Source organism: Corapipo altera, unplaced genomic scaffold (assembly GCF_003945725.1).
Source record: "Corapipo altera isolate COAL_440 unplaced genomic scaffold, ASM394572v1 RXGC01000072.1, whole genome shotgun sequence".
NCBI classification, from domain to species: Eukaryota; Metazoa; Chordata; class Aves; order Passeriformes; family Pipridae; genus Corapipo; species Corapipo altera.
Genome location: NW_020884943.1, coordinates 1,831,488 through 1,852,616, shown reverse-complemented (window position 1 = coordinate 1,852,616; position 21,129 = coordinate 1,831,488). Strand labels below are relative to the sequence as shown.

General features: G+C 35.6%; 1 protein-coding gene across 2 annotated transcripts in view; it reads left to right on the top strand.

The window, feature by feature from the left end:
* The window catches only part of LUZP2 (leucine zipper protein 2), a 129,965-nt gene that overhangs the window by 57,969 nt on the left and 50,867 nt on the right, over positions 1-21,129 (top strand). For both annotated transcript variants that reach the window (XM_027662219.1, XM_027662220.1), the window contains exons 2-5: positions 391-508; positions 1,554-1,624; positions 4,610-4,691; positions 11,586-11,648. In XM_027662219.1, coding sequence (XP_027518020.1) covers positions 391-508; positions 1,554-1,624; positions 4,610-4,691; positions 11,586-11,648 — 334 coding nt within the window. The remainder of the gene's footprint in view (positions 1-390; positions 509-1,553; positions 1,625-4,609; positions 4,692-11,585; positions 11,649-21,129) is intronic.

The following is a 21,129-nucleotide window of genomic DNA, read 5'->3' as shown; positions in this document are numbered from 1 at the left end:
AGATTGCTGGAGGTCTCAAAACTTCACACTTGCAAAGTCTTGCTTTGTTTCTTGCATGGAATATATCTTTTAGAGTAGGAAAAGTCTCACACTGTGTGCCATCACTCGTGCTAAATACATCCTTTCTGCCTTCTGCTCATCCCAGACATCATTTGCAGTGTTTGGGTTTGATGATTTGCACATTCAGAGGCAGCACATCATTTTGACATCTAAAACACCAATTTATCTATGTTAGGAGAAATCAAGTTATACAGGTGAACAGTGGGACACAGTCTAATTTGAAATCTGTAAAGGGCGTTGGAATTAATTAAATTTAGGTGAACTGAGACTGTTTTCGGATGCATTGACTGATGCTTTGAGATGATGTCATGCTTTTATTTTCTGTGTTAGACAGGGCTATGAAGAACTGGAAAGACAGCTGAAAGAAGTCTTTAAGGAAAGGAGCAACATACTTCACCAACTGCTAAAGACTTCTAAAGAACTTCAGGGAATTAAAGTAAACCTTCAGGTTAGGTTCTGTCTCAGTTTTTATAGAATTACTTACCTTTATTACTTACCTATATTACTTACCTATATTTTCTTACTGGTATCTGTTGATTACAAAAAAAGTATGTTTCTGATTTGTTTGGTTTTAAATATTAAATATGTGAATATTATTTTATTTATTTTGTCAATTTTGTACTTAATATAAACACAGTGTTTTCATGGAAAATTTTTACCCTAATGAGTTGGGCTCTCCCTTTGTCTACTCAATAGCAATAAAGTAACAAGTAGGTTGAAAATGCTGCTCTGGATTTGAGGTCCCAAAATCACCAGATATTCAGCTAAGAGTGCACTTGTCTTTTCCCAGCAGAGTCTGATGGTGTGGTGAAAACTCATTATCAGCTGAGATTTGTCTCTGTATTTCATGCCTTTTTAAGGGACACTGTTTTTCTGACAATACATTTTTGTCTCCATGTTGATGGAAGCTAGATGGGAAAAATAAAAGGAGGAAAAGCACTATGCTTGTTCACAGGAGAATACTGTGCTGTATGATATTATTATGTTATATTGTCTTATATTCCAGACTTCTCTGGTTTTAATTAATGTGTTTTTTTAGTGCTTTATCACTCTTTATTGTTGTAGGGTTTTTCTTCTTACCTTTTAGGGAAATGTGCTTCTCCTTGGAGCAAAGTTATTTTAGAATGCAGCACAGCTGAAGATAGTATTCAGCAAAATTACACTGTGAGATGTTTTAGACTCAGCACTGCAGACATCCAGATATGAGCAAAGAGCTGTAATATTATCTTCTCTATGTACACACTGACCTTTTTCAGAAAATTCTAATGTTTTTAGTGATTTGGCTGTTTCTAAATGTACTTATTTGATGAGCTCTCCTTAATTATTTGAAAAACAGCTGTGTACATTTAGCTGTGCTTGAGTCACAGTAAAAAAAGTCAGTCTATCCCTCCATTTTTCATAAGTGGCAATTTATTAACAGGGGGCAAATTAATAATTTCACGGATGAATAATTAAAAATCTCTTTGCTAATAGAGTTTTTTCATTGCTATCAGTCTTTGAAAAATGATGAAGCATCGACCAAAAGTGACGTACAGAAACTTCTAGAACTGGGAATAAAGCAAAGGTAAGACCCTCACCTCCCTCCTTCTCTTGCCATTTCCTGACTGAAAACTGTCAGACTGGCAAATTTCACCTTTCTTTCGCTTTATAAACACTACTGTATTCCAGAGTCTGCTGATTGTAACAGTGAAAGAAAGGCAGGGAATGCTCTTTTTGAAACAAATAATGGATTTGCTGATGTTGGACATATGGTTGGAAAAGATACTAAAATGCTATAGAGAGATATCTGGTAAAGGAAGGCATTTTGAATTTCTCAGGAAGATTTAGTCATGACATTTTCCTTAAGAAAGAAAATCAGACTCTTTAGAAATTTAAATTGTTAAAATGTCTCAATATCTGAATTTAGAGATGATGACATAATACATTTATATATATATTTACTCAAGCCTCTTAATTAAATGTTCATGCACACAGACACTCCAAATCACTAGTCATGGTGCAAGGAGTACTTGCACTGGATGATCTATGAGGAAGGGAGTTAGGAGGAGAGAGAAATATTCACTTCAAATTATTCATTGAGCACTTAAAAAATAGTGAGTTTCCATGGCTGGGAATGCAGGTTGCCAGCCTAGTCCTTAGTCTCAGATTTCCTCATGCTTCATTGCAAGTAAGTCTCATCATTCTGTGTCTCTTAATTCCTGGAATTCTGACCAGCAAATAGAAACATCAATACAATTTTAATAAAAAGAAAACATAACTATAGTGACTGCTCTTGCTGAAAAGATATTATATAATATATGCATCTATACTTCATATTTTTCCTTAGTAAAAACATATAGTAAGAAACTTTATTAATTTCATACTTCTTTCATTGTTAGAAATGCAATAATTAATTTCCATGGCCATCTCATTGTTGATATTGTATTTATTAGAACTACATAAGAAATTGCATTTTTATGGAGAAGTCATGTGAGAAAATGACCTTTGAGTCTTCAATACACAACATTTAAGATCCACAATACAACACCAACAGAAGTCCTTATTTTTGCTGTGATAGAGAAGGGTTAAATACATAAGGATCTTTCAGGTACTCCAGACTAATTTATTAAATGATAAAGGCAAGACTTCAGCTAACGTCCTATTTAAACCCTTGGGTGGCTTGAATGCAGCTTAAGGTGGACATCTCAGCAGTTCTTGGCACAGACTCCATCCTTCATCATAAATGGAGGTGGTTTTGTGGTGGTTTGATTGTTGAGCAACTTTCTTTTATGAAATGGGATGTTTAGTAAATAGATCTTCGTTGCAGATGGGAAAATTGAGTCTGCTAAGAGAAAATTCTACTACATACTACAAGTATGCTTCCTAATCTCTGCCTTAAATCACCACTTACAGTCTCTCAAGGTCCACTCAAAAATACCTGTTGACTTTTACTTCTTGGAAATCCAGCCACTGAGTATCCTGCACAAAAGCAGCTCCCAGAGACAGAGACTAGATCAGTGCAACTTGCTGCCGAGCAGCCCACCCCCTCCTTCAGAAAATAAAAGACAGTAATAATAAAATAAACAGGATAGTACAAGGAAGTGCCTTGGAGCTACTGCTGTGGCCAGGTATTTACAGACTCACTGGGTTTCATTTCCAGGGAAGTGTAGAAGTTCAGTGTACAAAAGAGGTGTTAAAAATTGTACCAAGGAATCCTCCTCGTAGAATTTCACTAAGGAAAGGTCACAGTTTATTTTCCAGGAGCCTCAGACTGTATTTCATCTGCAGTAAATCAAGAATGGTGAGCATAGTGTTATGCTCTAGATCTATTTATTATTGAAACCAAAATTCAAAATACAGCCCAATGTTAATCTTATGATCTTTCTTTGGACAAACATGAGCTGCATTTGGTGTAAACACGACTTTGATTGTGCTCTACAATGATGATACAGTAAAGTCTAGAGTGCTAGAATCCTCAGCTTGTGTAAGTGAATTCTGTTCTGCTGACTTCAAATTAGATTTTTTTAAAAAATTCCTTCTGTGTAAATTCCTTAATGCTTCCCAAGTTGCAAGTAAAACTTGGTCACTTATACTATAATGCCCCAAGTTTTATTCTTTCTGTGCATCATCAGCACTTGGAAATCATGGCATCTGTTTGTGCTAATGGAGTATTGGTTTCATGCTGCTCAATCACTTTTTCAATTAAATCTGCTCTGTACCAGCATTGCCGAAATGGCTGAAAGTAGTAGGGCTGTCAGCTAGCAAGAAGGATGATCCAGCAGCTAACAAGTTTTGTTCTTGTATGAACTAAGTGGTTTCCATTCCAGTTCAGTTTTCACTGGGCTAAATCATTATCTGTGTGTAAACCCAGTTTTGTGTTGATCTTTGCTGGAAATTCATCCGTGCAACCAACAGCCCTGAAAAAGCTCTGCAGCTGTTTTGAAATATGTTACTCCACTACTTTGCCCAAGCTCCAAAATGTGTCATGTGCTGTGGGTAAAAAATTCTTGCAATGTGGAGAAATTCTCTGCATCGGTAACGTAAAGGGTTTTTTTGGTTTCAAAAAAACCCCAATCCAAGTAATTATCCTGGGTTTGTTTTGTTTTTTCTTGGATACCAGAACCTTCTACTGAATGTTGTATCTCTAAAAAGTGCAAAGTGAAGGCTGAATTTTATCAGAGCATGATTCATTTATTTATTTTAAAGCAGGTATAAACTAGTTCTTATTGACAATAGTATGGCTCCATCTCAAAGCATTTTGAGTAGCCCAGTTTCCTCACTTTTTTGGTACCAGTCCTTTTGGCTAGAAATTATACACTGACAGATGTTTTGCACAGCAGGCTATTCAGCAGATATAAACAGTGGCTAATTTTCATCATAGATAATTTTTGTCTTCTATTCACACTGTAGTTCCTGGGGTTGTTATGACTTTATTTAGAAGGCTCACAGACAAAGTACATCTGTCTGCTACTCTGAATAATTAAAAGTGCCCTTTCTTCAATCTGAAGAATTATTTCCTGATGGACACTTGTGTTGAAGTTTGTGTTTTTTTGTGTTTTCAACAAACCAGGGAAGAAATGAAATCTCTCCAGGAAGCCTTTCAAAAACAGCTTAAAGAGGCAACAGAGAAAGCAGAGAAGCAGCAGGCTACTGTGAGTGATTCTCTGTCCTTCCCTCATTATTTTTGGTTTTCTTCCTTTTTTTTCCTTAATCTCGCCTTGAGAATGTGTTATTAGCTCAAATAACTTTTTATGTAAAAAAGATAAATGGATTTCACGTATGTGTTAGCACTCTGCACGCTTCAGAAGAAAGGAGCTGAAAAAAAATGTTTATATGTTCAAAAGCTCTAAGATTCCCTTCTTGCCTAATTTCTGTGGGATTTAGGGATGTGTATAAGCTTTGGGAGTCTGGTGGTCTGGAGACTTGGGCCTAAATGCTCTCCCCTGGTTAGATTACCTTTATGGACCCTCATATCTCATCCCAACTGATGCATACTGTCATATATACACAGACTTTTTTGAATCACTACAGATTTTCAGCAACAAAATGGATAGTAGAGTGTCTGGTTTTGACCATAGTAAAATTAATTATCAGTGTAGGAAGGTATTATTAAGAGCCATTAAGATTTCATGCTTTATTGAAATTCTGTTTCTAGATAAATTGTACAATTTTTTGTGTAGCAATGTCGTGTTTTGGAGCATAAATTGCCACATTTTGCTATTGCAGGAAAAAAAAAAGTAGACTCACATTTACTAAGGTGTAAAAAGGAAATTTTTCCTATGTTGGTTAGTAATTTTCCTATAACATGGACACCACTGAGCATAAGTTGACTAGACAATCCCCAGAGGTTCCTTCAAACCTTAAGTGTTCTGTGATTTGAACTCTGTACCTGAAAACAAGCTGCTAGAGGGGTTTATAAATCTATTTTTTGTTTTGTATTGGATAACTACTGATTTATTTACTAAGATCCCACTGTCTTCCAGGTTCACAAAACAAGAGTTTCTCCAAGACAGTAGTTTAAAAGTAATCATTAAATTTAGCAAATACTTAGAATGATGTGATTTGTATGTGGCTTTATGCCCTTGGTGAACAAGATGTAAGAGTGCATGCTTTACATGCTTCCTTCTAATTAGAAATAGTGTGGATTTTGGACCAAACTATTCCTTTTGCAAGTTTCTGTCAATTAATATGATTTTTGAAAACACATTTTTTACCTTTGTTGCTCAAAAGTCTGAAGTGTAAAGATACTTTTTTATGTGATCTTGTGTCCCACACATGTAATTAGTGGATATTTGGCACATGTAATTTTGTCTAGAAAAAAAAAAAGAAATTTCTTTCTTCTTGAGAGGTGGAGAGAAGTAATCAAAGCTCTTTTGAGCTTGGAAAGGGTAACATATTTTGTGGGGGTTTTTTCTCAAAAGCCAGGGCAGCATATATCCAGAAAAATAAATCTACACTTCAGTTTTAAGATGGTTTTGTACTGAGGCAATCTGTATAAAATCATGGAATCATAGAATGTTAAGAGGTTGGAGTGTTGTCTTTTTTCAGGTGCACGAGTGTATTCCCACTGACTTTGAAAGCCCAATGAATTCTAGTCCTACAAATGAAAGGTGGAATACATAGTTCATTATTTAATCTCCGTATTACATCTTGATATTCAAGACTAATTCAGATGTGGGTTACATAAATCTCAGATGTAGTGTGTGGATTACTTGCCTTGTTTGTTTTAGTGATACAGCACTTCCTTTAATTTGAGCAATACTGCCTTGTGTAAATTCAGTCCCTCCCCTAGCTTTGGGAAGAGCACAAGATTTGTTGTACAGAAAATCTACTGTTAACTTTGAGCAAAATACCACCTAGTGCAGAAACCAGAAAAAAACTCCTCTGAGTTTATAGCAGAACTTGGCTTGGAGTGTGGGCAGATGGTTAGAGGAGCTGAATTCTCAATACTTGCCACTAATAGCATATTAAACTTGCTGCTAATTCTAAGGAAAGCAGAACTGTGTCCTTGATTTGTGATATTTACTTCTTTATGCCTCAGGGTACAATGTACATAATGAGGCTCGACAATACAGCGAGACTGAATGAATATTTAAAAAGCACGTCAGGATCCTCACCTGAAAACCGCAGTAGAAATGGAAATAGATATTATTGCTGACACACAACATTACTTTATACCTGTTTTTTCCATGTGTTTCACATTTTTCTGGAAGCAATGTGAAACCTATGGAAGAAGGTCTAGGTATTCTGAGGCAAGACTAGCTAGAGGATAGGAGCTTGAATCTAATTCTAATTTAATGAATTGTGAGACTAGCTTCTAGCCTAATTAAAGCACATCTTATTCTATAGGATTTGATAAAGTGAACCCTGATTTTCATCACAGTCAGTAAGAGTAGAATTACATTTCTCAAAGACTAATAAAACACTGGTGGGAGAGGGAAGGCTGGAAATATATATTTCTTTTCTGCACTTACCATGAAGGCATAGTACAGTGCTTACTGTGGGTATGTTAATTGGCTGTTTATATTCAACAGGCAACACCTACCTGAAGGTGTTGTTTATTAGGTAAATGTAGAAGTGTAAGTAAGAATTTACAGGAATCAAGTCAAATTACATGCAAAGTGACCTGGAGTCACTTCAAGGACTCTCAGCAAACCAAAAGAACAAAGGACATAGCACAGCAAAACTTTAGACTTTGCATCCATGTCTTCTTGTGCAATACATGGCAAGGCTCTTCACCATCCTTGCACAAATGATTCATCAGAAAGAGAGTTATCAGTGTTCTTATGCTTGCTTATCCATTATTTGACCCTTTAAGGCTAGAGAAACCAACAAATAGCCAAGAGCTAAAGAAGTTGCTGTTCTGAGCAGCTGCTGACCTGTTGGTGGGTGCCAACTCCAGTTGGTAGGTGCTGCCTCAAAGGGCAGCCAGTGGAGCTGCTGCTGGGTAGTAACAACTTTCTGAGGGTAGAAGCAGCAACTCGGGCTTAAGGAAAGGAAAAGGATGTGTAAAGACACTCCTGCTCTTTAGTAATCACACTGAGGGCTGACCTGGGGGGCCTTAACACTCCTTTCTGGCTCCTTCTGGATTGTCTTCTGCATCTGGAGCGCTAACACATGAAGAACAGCAGCACTCTGTCTTGAGATGGGTCTTTTCCAGGAAATTTAGGGCAGACCTCAGACACGTTTAAGCCTATTGTGTCAGCTGCTCTGCCTGGGATAATAAAATATGCAGAGAAACACTAGTTATGATAAGGATGCTTTAAATTGACTATGCTGCCTAGTTCAACATGTCTCTGAAACAGTCTTCCAGAAAGCCTTTGGTGTGAAGGAGCTTCTCTACAGACCATCCCACACTACAACTGTGTATTATTTTTATAGCAAAAAGCATTTCAGAAGGGCCATACTGGGTTTAGTCATGTAACGTGCCCATAAAACTTGTAAGACGTTGTTCCAAATAACCTGGTGTCCTCTTTAACAATCAGTGAAGGTTAACAGAGCTTTTTATGGTGCACTTAACATCAAATACCTAAGCCATTTTTAATAAGTTTTTGTACAGTGAAAAAAGATATTAATAATGTCAAGCTATTATCTCTAAATGTGAAGTGGAACCAATTCTTCCAGAAACAACATTAGAGGCCACGGACTAATTTTCACCTTTGTTAACAAAAAAACGCAGAGCAAGTGGCACATGTAAACTGGAAAGTGGTTTATTTTGTTTGGATTTTTTTGAGTGGATTTGTAGAATAAGCAGTAATTCTGCATTTCTTCATCAGGTTAAAAGGCTCTCAGAGCTTCTTGGAGAAGGGCTCTTCTCTTTGCTGTGCTTCATGCTAACTGCTTGCATGTGAAGAAATAGCTATATTTTTAGCAAGTTTGCAAAGTTATTTCCCATTAACTGCAGTTAAAGTTTATAAAAAGAGCTGGATAGCTCTGGATGTGGAAGAAAATAAAGAATGAAACATGGAAACACTCAAAAATAATTTGTCTAAAGTAAGCTTAGTCTACCTTTTATATGTCGTTCCTGTTAGTATTTTATATCATGCAGCAATTTTTAAGAAGATACGTTGATGGAATTGTTTGACAATACAATTACAGTGCTGTCTGTCAAAATAAAGGCCTGTGTAATTTCCTTTTTCCCAGTTGCTCAGTGTTCACTATACAAAATGAGAATTAAGTAACACATTATGAATGACTTATAAAAGGAAACCATACACAATGTGGTTATTTTGAAATCAGGAGGATATTTTCAGTAATAAAAGGCTAATATATGGGGAATATATTAATAACCCTAATAAATTAGGCCTAATAAATTAGCCCTAATAAAGGCTAATATATGGGGAATTTAATTCAGTGTTATCCTCACGCTTGTGAGATTTTTAATAAAAAGATCAGATGTTCTTTTCACTTCAAAAATATTTATTTTGTTTAGTAAAAATTTTTATGACTTCATGCTCCCAAAGTCCTAGATGTTTCTTTGACAAAAGTCTCTTCTACTAATCAAACTGTAACTTGCAGCTTAAAAGTTATATTCATGTAAGAAATAGGTAAAAAAATTATTTAGCTCTGCTTTTAACAGTATTGAACACTTCCTGTCTCCGGGATATGGAAGCAGTGTCCTTGCTTAATATTGAAGAGTTTAGCCTTAGAACAACATATTTTCATTAGGGATTTTCATAATTACAGCACTTAAAGGGAGACAACATGTGAAAAGTGCTGAATGTCAAACAAGAACAAAGCGTGGGTAGAAAGGAGGAAGAAATGCGGGAAGTTTTTTTGTTCAATTATTTATATTTTGTCCCTCTTAATTTAGAGCTGGTTGTAAATGCCTGTTCTTGTTTATTATGCTATGAGGATTTAGTGACCTAAAGCAGAATTTTTACATCTCTTCTGGAAAATGGTGTTATGCCTTGTCCTTGAGACTGACTAAAAGCATCGTGCAAATAGTCTGATACAGACTGATCTGCCTTAAAGCATGAAATTATCCACATAGGTACACTTCAGTGGCTAGATTAGGTTATCTCTCTATGGGCTCCAGTAGACAAGCCATATAAACCCATCCTGTGCAACCCTCGTGACTAAGTGGTTCTTCAGCTGTTAGGGATTTAAAGGACCTTTAAAAATGCTGTTATAATATGAATGCAAAAATGAATGAATTCTTAATTAATACTGAAATTATTCTTTTTAATGTTGTAAAACTATCTTCTAATTATTCAGATAAGCTTGAACAGTATGTTTACACTCTGTAGGATGTCCTTATCGGTGGTGTAAGATGCATGTGTATGTGCATAGTAATCAACAAAATTACTGATTTAACCAACATATATTGCTGTTAAATTAATAGCACTGGATTGTCCTAATTATCTCTTCCCTAGAAGATCCAAGCTATGTAGAGATAGTAATTTTGGTGTCAAATCTCATTAATTATTTCATATATATTCATAGTTAGAAGTGAAGTGCTTTGAAGGCATATTAATATTCTCCTGAGCGTTAGGTCTAAGAAAGGGAACACTCTTTAATGGAGGTCAGTATATTATTTTTGTCAGTATTTAGTGGTAGCTGGCAATACTTTTGAACAGCTGAAAAAACAAAATAACCATGCAAATAGCTATTTTATATTTCTCCCCATTCATCAAGATCTCATATTTCGGTTGTGACCTTTATTTTTTGTTGTGCAAAATCTTCATGTTTATTATCTAGTATATATGAACTAAATTTCAATAATATTGTCCTTGCCAGGCAAATGCTGAAAATGTTTCTCCTCTGATAAAGCATCATCCTCAGTGGTAGCTGGATGTGGAGTTAGTATTTCCACAGCCAAAGCACTTGGTATTTCTTTCTCAAACTGTTCCAAACTTTGGCTATTTTTGCATGTCAGGTGGCTCTAGGCTTGTACCCTCCCTACCTACATTTCTGTCTTAAATGATAATAGAATTCTGTGACTTCCCTTTTGATACAAGTGAGGGTGATATCAAATTCAGTGACATTTTTCAAATTACTGACGTGTCTGCTCGAGTTTGGACATGATTCTAAGAACAGCTGTCGTGTCATGTAGATTCGGCATAATTTTTTACCTGCATGACATCCAAACCACGAATCTTTGGGTCAGTGTCTCTCCAGTCTAAATGTTTTTTTCTTTACAGGGGTTTTATTTTTCTTTACAAGTCTCTCTCAATGTCAGAATAACTGTAGCTTCCCTTGAACTTAGATAGAGTTTTGCATCAATGGGGAGAGAACACAGCATAGGGCATTGGGTAAACAGGGATGAGTATTTTGCTAATTGAGGTATCCAGGAGCATCTTCCTTCAAAATGACAGGAATGTGTTCTTTTAATCCTAGTTGTTATCATTACATTGTCCTTTTTCCCACTGTATTCCATAAGCTGTGAGGAAAGCTCGGTCCTGAAAGAGTTAGACTGATTTGTAAAAACAGTGTTTTAAACTGTGTTTGATTAAATTCAGTCTTAAACCTAAGATTGGAATTCTACTTTCCAAGGCAAGTCATTGACTTAATTAGGAACTAGAGACCATATGTGAATGCTTTTACATGTAATGCTCTTGATTCCACAGGAAAGTCTGATCAGAATCGAGGTATTTATCTCATTAGGACCAGCCCTGTAGGATTCAAATTAAATAACTGTGTTAGAAACCTGCTATGATAGATACATTCTTAGAGGGTAAAAAAAATTGTATGTCATAGAATCAGTTAATACTGTTGTAAAACTCCTTAGTTCTCTGAGGATCACATTGAACTTCCTTGTGAAAGATAAGCACCATGTCTACTGGTGCAAAGCAAAACTAAGTCTATTTACGTACAACAATTTTCTTCTTTGGATTGTAAGTTTTCTAGTAAATATGCTAAATGTTTGTAGATTTAGCAAATATTTAACTGTGGCCTATACCGATTTGTCATATAAGCGAAATTTTTTGTTTGGTGGTTGCTCTTTTTTTACCAAGCTGTGAGAAGCATAAAAAATACTTTGTGGTCACAACTGACATTCAGGTACATCTCAACAACTCACACTCAACACGTCTTTAAACTTGCAGATTAACTTTTTGAAGACTGAAATGGAAAGGAAGAGCAAAATGATCCGAGACCTCCAAAACGAGGTAAGAGGAACATTTGATTGTCATCTCCATTCAGGCCTCTTATTGAAAGCGACTGTGGTTTGGTTTCATATATAAAGCACATTTTGTTGTAGTGGGCAGACAAAGCACCGGTGAGTTTCTCTAAACAGAAAAGCAAAACTGACCGTGTGCATTTAGAAATAGTATTTTATTGAATGGAACTGTTGACTCCTTGCTACAGGTGCTTGGTTTGGTAGTACACCTCTGGAACTCTTGCTGTTTTTTTCAGAAGGGAAACTTAGTTCTGTAGATTATTGATACAGAGTGAAACTTTGTTCACTTTGTTATTACCTGCTTTAAAATGAAACAGCAAGAGGAGGAGAAAGGAAATACAAGCTCAGAATGGAGATTCGTAATAAAATTTTAAAATCCATCGCATTCTTAAAATGTTTTCTTAAGCTTTGTGCGCCATGAATACTAATCCCAGATTGATTCCAAAACTCCAGATAAAATATAAAACCTGTTTTATTTGATTTTTGTTGGTATTAAACTGACTTTATTTTGAAATTTGGTCTTGGAATAGAAACATTTGTGCAACATCATATTATTTTTCCTCCTTATTTTTTCTCCTCAAACAACTTGCCTAAATCAGGGTGTAGTTACCCTTTCCATTGCTTCATTTTGTGAAGCTCTTTGCACTTGAAAATATTATTTTTAATTTTATTCTTGTTCTCTTGCCAGCCAGGTTTCTTGCCTTTGTCTGTTTTGTTCAGTTCTCATGCTTTTCTTCTGAGTTTTGTGTGAATGAAAACTTGATATCCCTAAAGCTGTTATTTCAACTGTGATCGCTGATGTCTTTGGTCTATGAGAGTGTATATATATGGTCAATCTCAAAAATGTGAACATTCCTTTTTAAGTCACAACAGTGTCCTAGTTTCAGCCAGGAAACTTGCTCTCTCTTCCCACCTGTGTACACTGGATGCTTTGCAACTGAGCCTGTTAATTATAATAAATCATATCAATCTCATCCTATTGACCAGCCCTAAAACAATCTTGTCTCTTATTGTACATAAGTACATAAATAAATTCAAGCTGTCTGACTGATAATGATTTGCTTAGGTAGGTCAGGAGACTTCAGTAGTATTTACTGTGTTTATAGGACATTTTAGAAAATCTACTTTGAAAGGAATCTTTCCTTTTGGCACCAAAAAGTATTTGTTTCTCAGTTTAAAGGCGGAGTGTTTCACCAGCGTTTTATTTCCTGATATCCTCCTGTCTGAAGTTGCAGGAGCTGAGTAAACTGGATGGACTGATGTTGCAAGCATTCCAGACCTATCATGGGGCCTTTGAGATTAACATTCAACTTGCATACCTACAATTTTGTGTTTCCAGCTGTGGGGCAGTCTGCAGAGTGACTAAACACCTCTATCACTGCCTAAAAAAAAAAAGGAAAATTAAAATGCTCAACAGTCCTTGCATTCAAAACATAAATATGTTGTCTTGGGTACCCACAGATGTGCCAGTTTTATGAACGTGCTGTCCATTAATTTCTCTAAATCTGTCTTGGGTATTGGATACCTCCACAGCTTTTTACACTATCAAATTCCCTCTCACTTCAGAGTTTAAAGATTTTTTTATGTCGTTTTCTGTTCTTCTCCCTTCAGCAAGTTTTTCTAAACTCTGAGTTATTCCCTTCTTAGTTTTGTAGAGTCGACCAAGGTTTTATGAGCTTCTAATAAAGCATTTTTTTGATGGCTTCTAGGCACTTTATTTTTTTTTGGTCATTTGACTGTTTTTTACTGTTCGCCTTATTCATACATCTCTCTATTTCTACATCATCTCTTATTTATTTATCTCCCTTTCAGGAGATTGAATGTCTGTGTGATGGGTTTCTGTGTGGTTTACTCTTCTGCCACAGTGGTACCTGTTATTGCACTTCATCAGCAGTTGCAAACATTACTTCCTCTTGAACTCAGCCTGAGGAAACCCTTGAGGAAAAAAAAACCTTTAGAAAAAAAGCAGAATAATGTTTTGTCTTGGGGGCTGCAGGGCTGGCTGCAGCCATTTCACTGTGTAGCTTCTTCCAGTCACGTTGCAAATGTCTGGTGCTAAATGCCTCAGTCTGGTTGGGATCTCTGGGCTGTATGAAGAATGAAAGAGATTATTACTTCCCTTTAATATTTTGAAAAGTCCTTAAAGAATAGATAAACAAAGGGAAAATGTGTAAAACTACATAAAAATAAAGTATAAACCTTTTCATATAAGAACTGTAACAGGATAAAATTTTACTTTTAAGTAAAAGTGTAAACTGAATGGTGACATCTCTCAGATCATAAATATTTAAAGTGTGCTTTTGATATGTATCTCCTGGTACACCCGGTTGGGATTTCTCTCTGAGTTTTTAGGGAAGTGCTTTGACTACAATACAGCAGAGAAGATGGACAGTAATTTTGTGAGTCACTGAAGGAATAGTTTCTGGACTCCTGCATAAATATTATTTGGGGCATCTGTGATTAAAGTTTCTCAAAATTTAAAAAAAAAAAAAAAGAAATAGCACACTGAAAAATTGTAATTAGTCTTAGAGGTAGAGCAATGATTAAAATTTAGATACTTGTTTAGATGGGAAGTAGAACACATCAAGGAAATAAAACAAATTTCCAGTGTACCAAGGCCTTCAGTGATTTGTGTTCTAGTCTAGCTCACCTGATTCTCCTTTTTCCTCCATATATCCAAATTACCTGGGATTTAAATATTGATGAAGTGTTCCTGGAATTACAAAAAAAAAAAAAATCCAAGCCACAAAGAAATCCATCTGATTTGTATCACTCATCTTTTTTAGTTATTAAAATTATAAAAAATAAAGTGTGGGGATGTTTTACTTGGGAGAAGAAAAAAGCCACACTCATCCCTAGAGAAACGGTGAATTAATGTCCAGATCCTTTAAATGGAACTCTGGAGCTTTCTAGTACATTCTACAAATGTTTCAAATTTTATGTGGGAATAAAAGGATTAAATCTATCAGGAGGAGTATAATAACAAAGACATAACCAAGGGAAAGAGACCTCATATTATGTGCAGCAAAGAGGAAATGAGGTGTAGTAAAAAAAAAAAACCTACAATAAAGATTTGGGCTTCCAGGTTCTCAAAATTGCATGAGAGGCAATAAAGACTTTTCCTCCACACCAGCCCCTGCACCCACCAAAATGCCCCCCAAGACACAGGGGTTTTGCAGACCTCTGTGTTTAACAACTGCAATTATATGTAGTTAAAAAATAATAAACAATAGGGAAAAGTTTGATGCAAGTACTTGATGGTGCTTGCATTCAGATGATTCTTTTATTACTACCCTGTCCAAACACATTCATGTAGATAAGTACTGGGAAAGTCTACTTTTGGTTTTATTTGGGTTTTTTTCTAATTTAATCAAATTATTTGAAATATTTTTTTTTAACTATGTCATTTTGCAAGATGTTCTGAGAGCTGTAGGGAAAGATTCTGGGTGCTGTTTATTCTGCACTTATTTTAGGAGGGGAAAATGAGTAGTATTTGTGATTAAAGCATTTTGTTCTAGGCTCAGTCAACTAAACTTGTCTTGAGAGAAATTTGATTTTAGAGCATTGCTTAACCGTGTGCATCAGCTACAGTGTGGAAAAGGAACCAAAAGCTATACCTAACTAATGGCTTTCTGTCAAACTCCTATACCATGTTTGCCAGTTCCCTAAAAGTAAGCACTAATATCAGTTTTTCTGAAATTAGACTGAAATAACAATTTTGAGGAAATATGTTATCTAAGTCCTGCCTCCAATCACATTGCTTTTAAAGTCTCATTTGTTAGATTGGACATGCTATATATTTAATTAATTGATAGCATTTTATGTGTAATTTTTGGAAGTGCTGTCTGCATACAGATATATAGAGACAGAAAATGAAAACAGAAGAGCTACTCTTGTTCTTTCAAATATTGCATTCACCCTCAGTTTTTTATAGCCAAATCGTGAATTTTGCAATCTCAGGCTCTCTCTTCCTGTAAAAATCATTCCCTGTTTAGTCCTGTTCTTTCAGCACATGCCCTACTGCCATTCAGCTTTGCCATTTGGAGGTATGAATAGATGACATTCCAGCTGAATGCAGCAGCTGTGATGTGTGAGGAGAGGACATTGCACAGAAAGGCAATTTTCAGGCTATTCAAGGCTTTGGGGGGAAAAGAAAGTCGACAACAAAAATAGTCTGTGGTAAAAAAGTGCCAGATAGAGAGAATGCTGATTATGTGTCTAAAAATCCTCCCTTTTTTAGAGGTCTCTGAGTACTTCCTGCAAATACTAGAAAATATCTGTCAGACTTGCAGCTGTAATATTGTGTGGATTGTGTTAATGCAGTCTAATAAAGGGTTGGCATGTAAATAGGTAATGCTGTTATTTTGAGAGGCTTCTATTATTGCCAAAGAAACCCAGAAGTTTGAAATGCAGAAGCACAGGTGGAGCTGAGAAGCTTGGCAAAAATGTAGAGTAAATTAGAATACGTATAAAAAAGCCACTTTGACAATTTTAACCGCTGGAGATGGGCTGACACAGAACGAGAAACTCACTTCTATGCAGGAAATTATGCCAAAAGTGCTCTAAAAATAAAGCTGAAGCAGGATGCTCTGTTAACCCTTGTTTATGTCAGAAAAATCCTAAGTCTTCACAGGTGCCATTTGGCATTCAGAACTGATTGTTTTGGTGCAGCTCTGAATATGCATGTACATATGGATTAATTTCTTAAATGAATTGTTTTTCTACACTGAAGTGTGTAGTGCATTTTCTTAGTTTGTTATTAATTTCCTGCTGGTACACCTATAAAAGCCACCTCTTCTCTACTGAGCAGTAGAGAATTGTTATTCAGGTTTTAACATGAACATTGTAGCAGTCTTACATTAGACTTAGAAATGTGTATAAAATTGCTCTTATTTAAGCCATTTAATTAGGTTTTATTAGATAAGGACTGGCTTGTCATATTTGGGCAAAGCATTTTATAATCTTTCTGTGAATACCTATATTAAGGTATGTTAATAGCTTTATGGATTTACAACAATCCCATGTATTTATAAAGTTGATGCAGTGTTTTATACAAGGCAGTATATTCTTTTGCTGTTTAGACTGTGACAGAACTTTGAAAAACATGAATTATACAGAAGATGAATAGTAGTACAGGCAATACAAAGTAAACCAGGAATGGAAAATTAGTTACTAACTGCTGTAGCTCTCAGTAATATGTGGGGGGTTTTTTTCTAAGAAGCACAGTTTTAAATCACAACCTTGTAAACAATACTTCTACTCTATTCTTATATAAATTGTGGTTATGGCTTTAGTGTTGAGTAAATCATCCTACAGCAGAATTTTCTCCAATCTCTCTGTGCTTAGCTGCACTAGCAAAGGATAAAGTCACAGCAGCACAAAGTCTCACCTGATGTATTGGGAATTTCATACCCTGCAGGATGAATTCAATTGAATTGCATTGAATTATGGTGGGGACAGAAAACAAGAAAAGTCCCTTAGTGAAGCAGAAATTAAATTTTAAGGCTCTGAGACTGTATCCTGGTTCTATTCTATAAAGGAGGACATTGTAGTTCTTTGGTTTTCGTACTCTGCAGATAAAACTATCTTTTTTTCTCCTGAGTGTAAAATCCTACCTCCTTGAGAAGAAAACTGGGTAAAATCTTGTGCCTTCCTTGGGTGCTGCATTGGTTCTACAATTCCAGAAACTTCCACAAGTGTCAGAGACAGGGGCACTGCCCAGGGAAGGGAGAAGGAGCAGGAAGGGTGCAGGAGCAGCTGCAGATATGTTCTGCTGAAGGGCTTTGAGTTCAATATTGTTTATTGATTGATTACATCTTCTTTTGAAGTAAAATAAAGTACTATTTTAAAAAATGATTTGCTTAATATTCTTCTATGACTTTTTTTTTTTTTTTTTTTCACTGAATACGATCAGGAAAGAGTAGAAATGCAATTCAGCAAGCTGGAAATGGCTCTTAGGGGACAGTGTCTGAGATCATTCAGAAAATAAATCCTACTGCATCACGACTGTCAGTGAGATATATTTGTAGTGATACTGTAGCAACTGCACTGAATAGAATAAGTTCTATTTTTATAAGCTTTGTTTTCCTGACCTTGTAGACACGAGAGCATAGGACACGTTTTCTCACTTGGCTGTTGAGTGAGAATCAGAATCAGAGCATAAGTTATGGGAATGTAATGGACCTGCTATGTCTGGACCCCACTCTCCTAGAGACTACTGTATTTTTTGATTCTTCATTCATTTTTTACATTTAGGAGCAGGGTTCAAAGATTCACACTCATGGACTACCAAAAAGTGAAGGAGATATTCCAATAAGAACGTTTAGATAAAATGTATCCTTAAGAAATGAGAAGATTAAAAGTTAAATCTACACTTACTAGGGCTCTCTTTTTATCTGGTACTTAACCACAATGTTTAGAAAACTTGACTGCTTGGATTTTTCCCAATAATATATATGTCTGTTGTCTGCAATGCTGAAAATCATAGCAGTGTTCATTAGTGATCAGCCATTCTGATGTCTTTCCTCATGCTGCCCAGAAAACTTATAAATTCTTATTTATGACATCCTTCTTCATTAAGTCTGAAATTCCAAATGGGATTTTTTTTTTCCCTCTTATTCATCTAGTCTCAAATCTGCATAATAGACTTTTTTGTCCCCAAAGCTTAGTCTTCTTCAGTTGTTATTTGTTATTCAGTTGTCATTTTATTTCCTGTGCACCGAGCTCTGACCAACTGAGCTAAAAGTTTAACCAGCATGGTTGAAATGAAGGGTTAAGAATAGAAAGTCCTCGTAGCAAAAAGCAAAAGCAGCAAAACGTGAAGTATAAGAGATTACCTTGAGTAGTAAAGTTTAAAAAGAGCTGTATTTTCTCCTTTACACACCCAGCTCTCAAGGACATCTATTGCAGCGTCACCAGGCAACAGGGGCAGCCTGAAACCTAATTAAAATCTTAGATCTTTGAACTTGCACAGAGAGTTTTGTGAATGTTAAGTGTTATCCAAATCAGTGTTTTCCAGCATTTCAGGTCTCAGGGGTGAGGTGGCTCAAAGCCAAGCCCCAGGGAACTTGAGGCGTAGATGAAATTTTATAATTAATGAAAAACTTCTCCTGGAGCTAGGGTAAATTTTTGCCGAACTGGAAAAGAAAAATGCTGATCTGATTTATTCATGTTCTTCAGACAAGTGGAAAAGTTTGCTTTTAAATGTTAAAATTGCCTAGTGGGAAACCCACTCTAAAGGAAGTAACAGTGGTATATGTGGTTAAAAAAAAGAGGAAATCGATACTTGAAAATAAGCATTGCTGATGTTTATGCTAAGATGAAATAATAAAAGGGCATTTAATAAGCAAATTTCTGTGGCTCAGAAAGAAAGAGAAGATGAGCTGTTGATTTCATCTTTACAAATAATGCTGTAAATTAGTGATGTTTGCCACTTAGTATCAAAAAAGAGAGATCGCCTTTGAGGAGCTCAAGTAATCCAAATTCACTGCTAGAATATTCTTTGTCTCTGATAACAGCACACAGTACTTAATAGCATAAGAATTTATAAGGGTCTATGTGACATAAAAATACACATGGCTTATTTATTTTAAAAAAGCTGCTTGATAAAGTCATGTTGGACCTGGAATGCTCCTGTCCTGGGCTCAGAGCTCGCCAGAGACTACTAGATTAGTTGGCAAGGACATGGCTCTCATGGTTATAACTAGATTTCCATGGAAGTCATAAGAATTTAGAGCAAAAAGAAAAATGCAAAACTGATCATATCATGCTACCCCATACAAAACACCCATTGATTACAAGGGTAAAGTCTTGGAGTGGTTTGCCTTTTCTTTATGATCACGCTGTTGGATGCAGATGTTAATTTACTAAATTCAAGAGGAGCGGAAAGAACTTTTCAGAATTATTTTTTTTACCCTTCAGAGGTTTTATATTCAACTAGACTGCTGTTATTTTGTACTTACTAATTTTAATCAAGAAACCATGTAGCTGGAAAATGTCAACTTTTTATGGCATTTTCCAACTGAGGATTGCTAGTCTGTGACTTTATAAAGATTATACTCCTCTCCTGAGACTAATTATCCTCCAGTTGTAATTTGATCAAAATGGATACCATATTTGGAAAGATAATTCCAAAAAGAATAAGCTGTGTAAGCTGTTCAGCTGTAATTTGACTTCAGCTTGTTGTTCAAAAAGAAGTAGAAACTGTTTTTTTGTGACAGCAAAAAGAATTGATTCTCACTTACTTTGCAACTATTTCATCCTGAAACCCTGGGATATTTTCAAATATAGACATTTTTGTCCTTGCAGAAAAATTCAGAGCGCTTGCTTAACAAGAATGTTCAAATTTGTTCAGCCTAAATACTTATATATTTCTAATTAATATCATGTCCTTGCTTAGGCAGTTGTTTGCCATAAAAATGTGAAAACGTTGATTATACAGTACAGTAGGAAAAAAACACTTTGAAATGTACTGGCCTCTTCCTAAGAAATCACTGCAGCAATTCGCTATATATCACTCAAGTGTTAGGAAGTAGTTCACCCTCAGTGTCTAGTTAACATCATGCTGAGTCTTAAATGTAGAAATTGTGTTATTCTGGGCCCAAATCACCAATTTTCTGTTACCCTGAAATATTTTAAATTACTTAGTTCTGGAGATTTCTTTCCCACACACCCTTTCAAAGACTGTTCATCTGTGTTTAGCTGCAGACGTTATTGGAGGAGGAAAGATTAAGTAGATCAATCAACTTGTCACTAGTTTTAGGCATAATAACTCCAGTGAGTTGAATTGATTTTGTTTAGTTGTTATTTAAGTGCTCTATTCATCTTAACAAAGCCGGTTTTATAGCTATGCTATAATTTAAAAATGCAGTTTCCATTACACTGCCTTGAAAAGTGGCTTTGCCATACCTGTCTCAGTAATTTTGCCCATTTGTCACGTTTACCTGTTTAAACCCTTCTGTAGAATGAATCTTTCTTCTTCAGAAGTTGATTTCACAGTTTTTACAACTGAAAAACTTTGAAACAGCGACGACAGTAGTGCTCAAATTGTTCGCTTTTTTTTAAATGATTTGTCTTGTAAACAATTTAAAACATGCTGAGTTTAATGGATGTTTCCTAAGTGAAGTTTTAAGAGTCTAATCAAGCAGGTGCTGCTTAAAGTATTCTGGAGGGTGTTGTCTAATTTCAATTTTCTTAGTGATTAAGAATCTGAGTAGTATTTTATCCCATAGTTCCACAGACTCAAGAAAGGTCTGCAGAGATAAAAAAGAAAATTGTAAATAATGTCAGATTTGTATGGTTCATCCACGAGCTGTGCTGTCTTTTATGTATTGTGATTACTTTCTTTCAAATGTAGAATAGTCATTCTACTTCAGGGTATAAATTTAATCCTGTAGGTACGAGGTATTTGTGCATATTTGTGCATGTATTTGTATATATGTATTTGTGTGTATGTTTAAATCAGAACCACT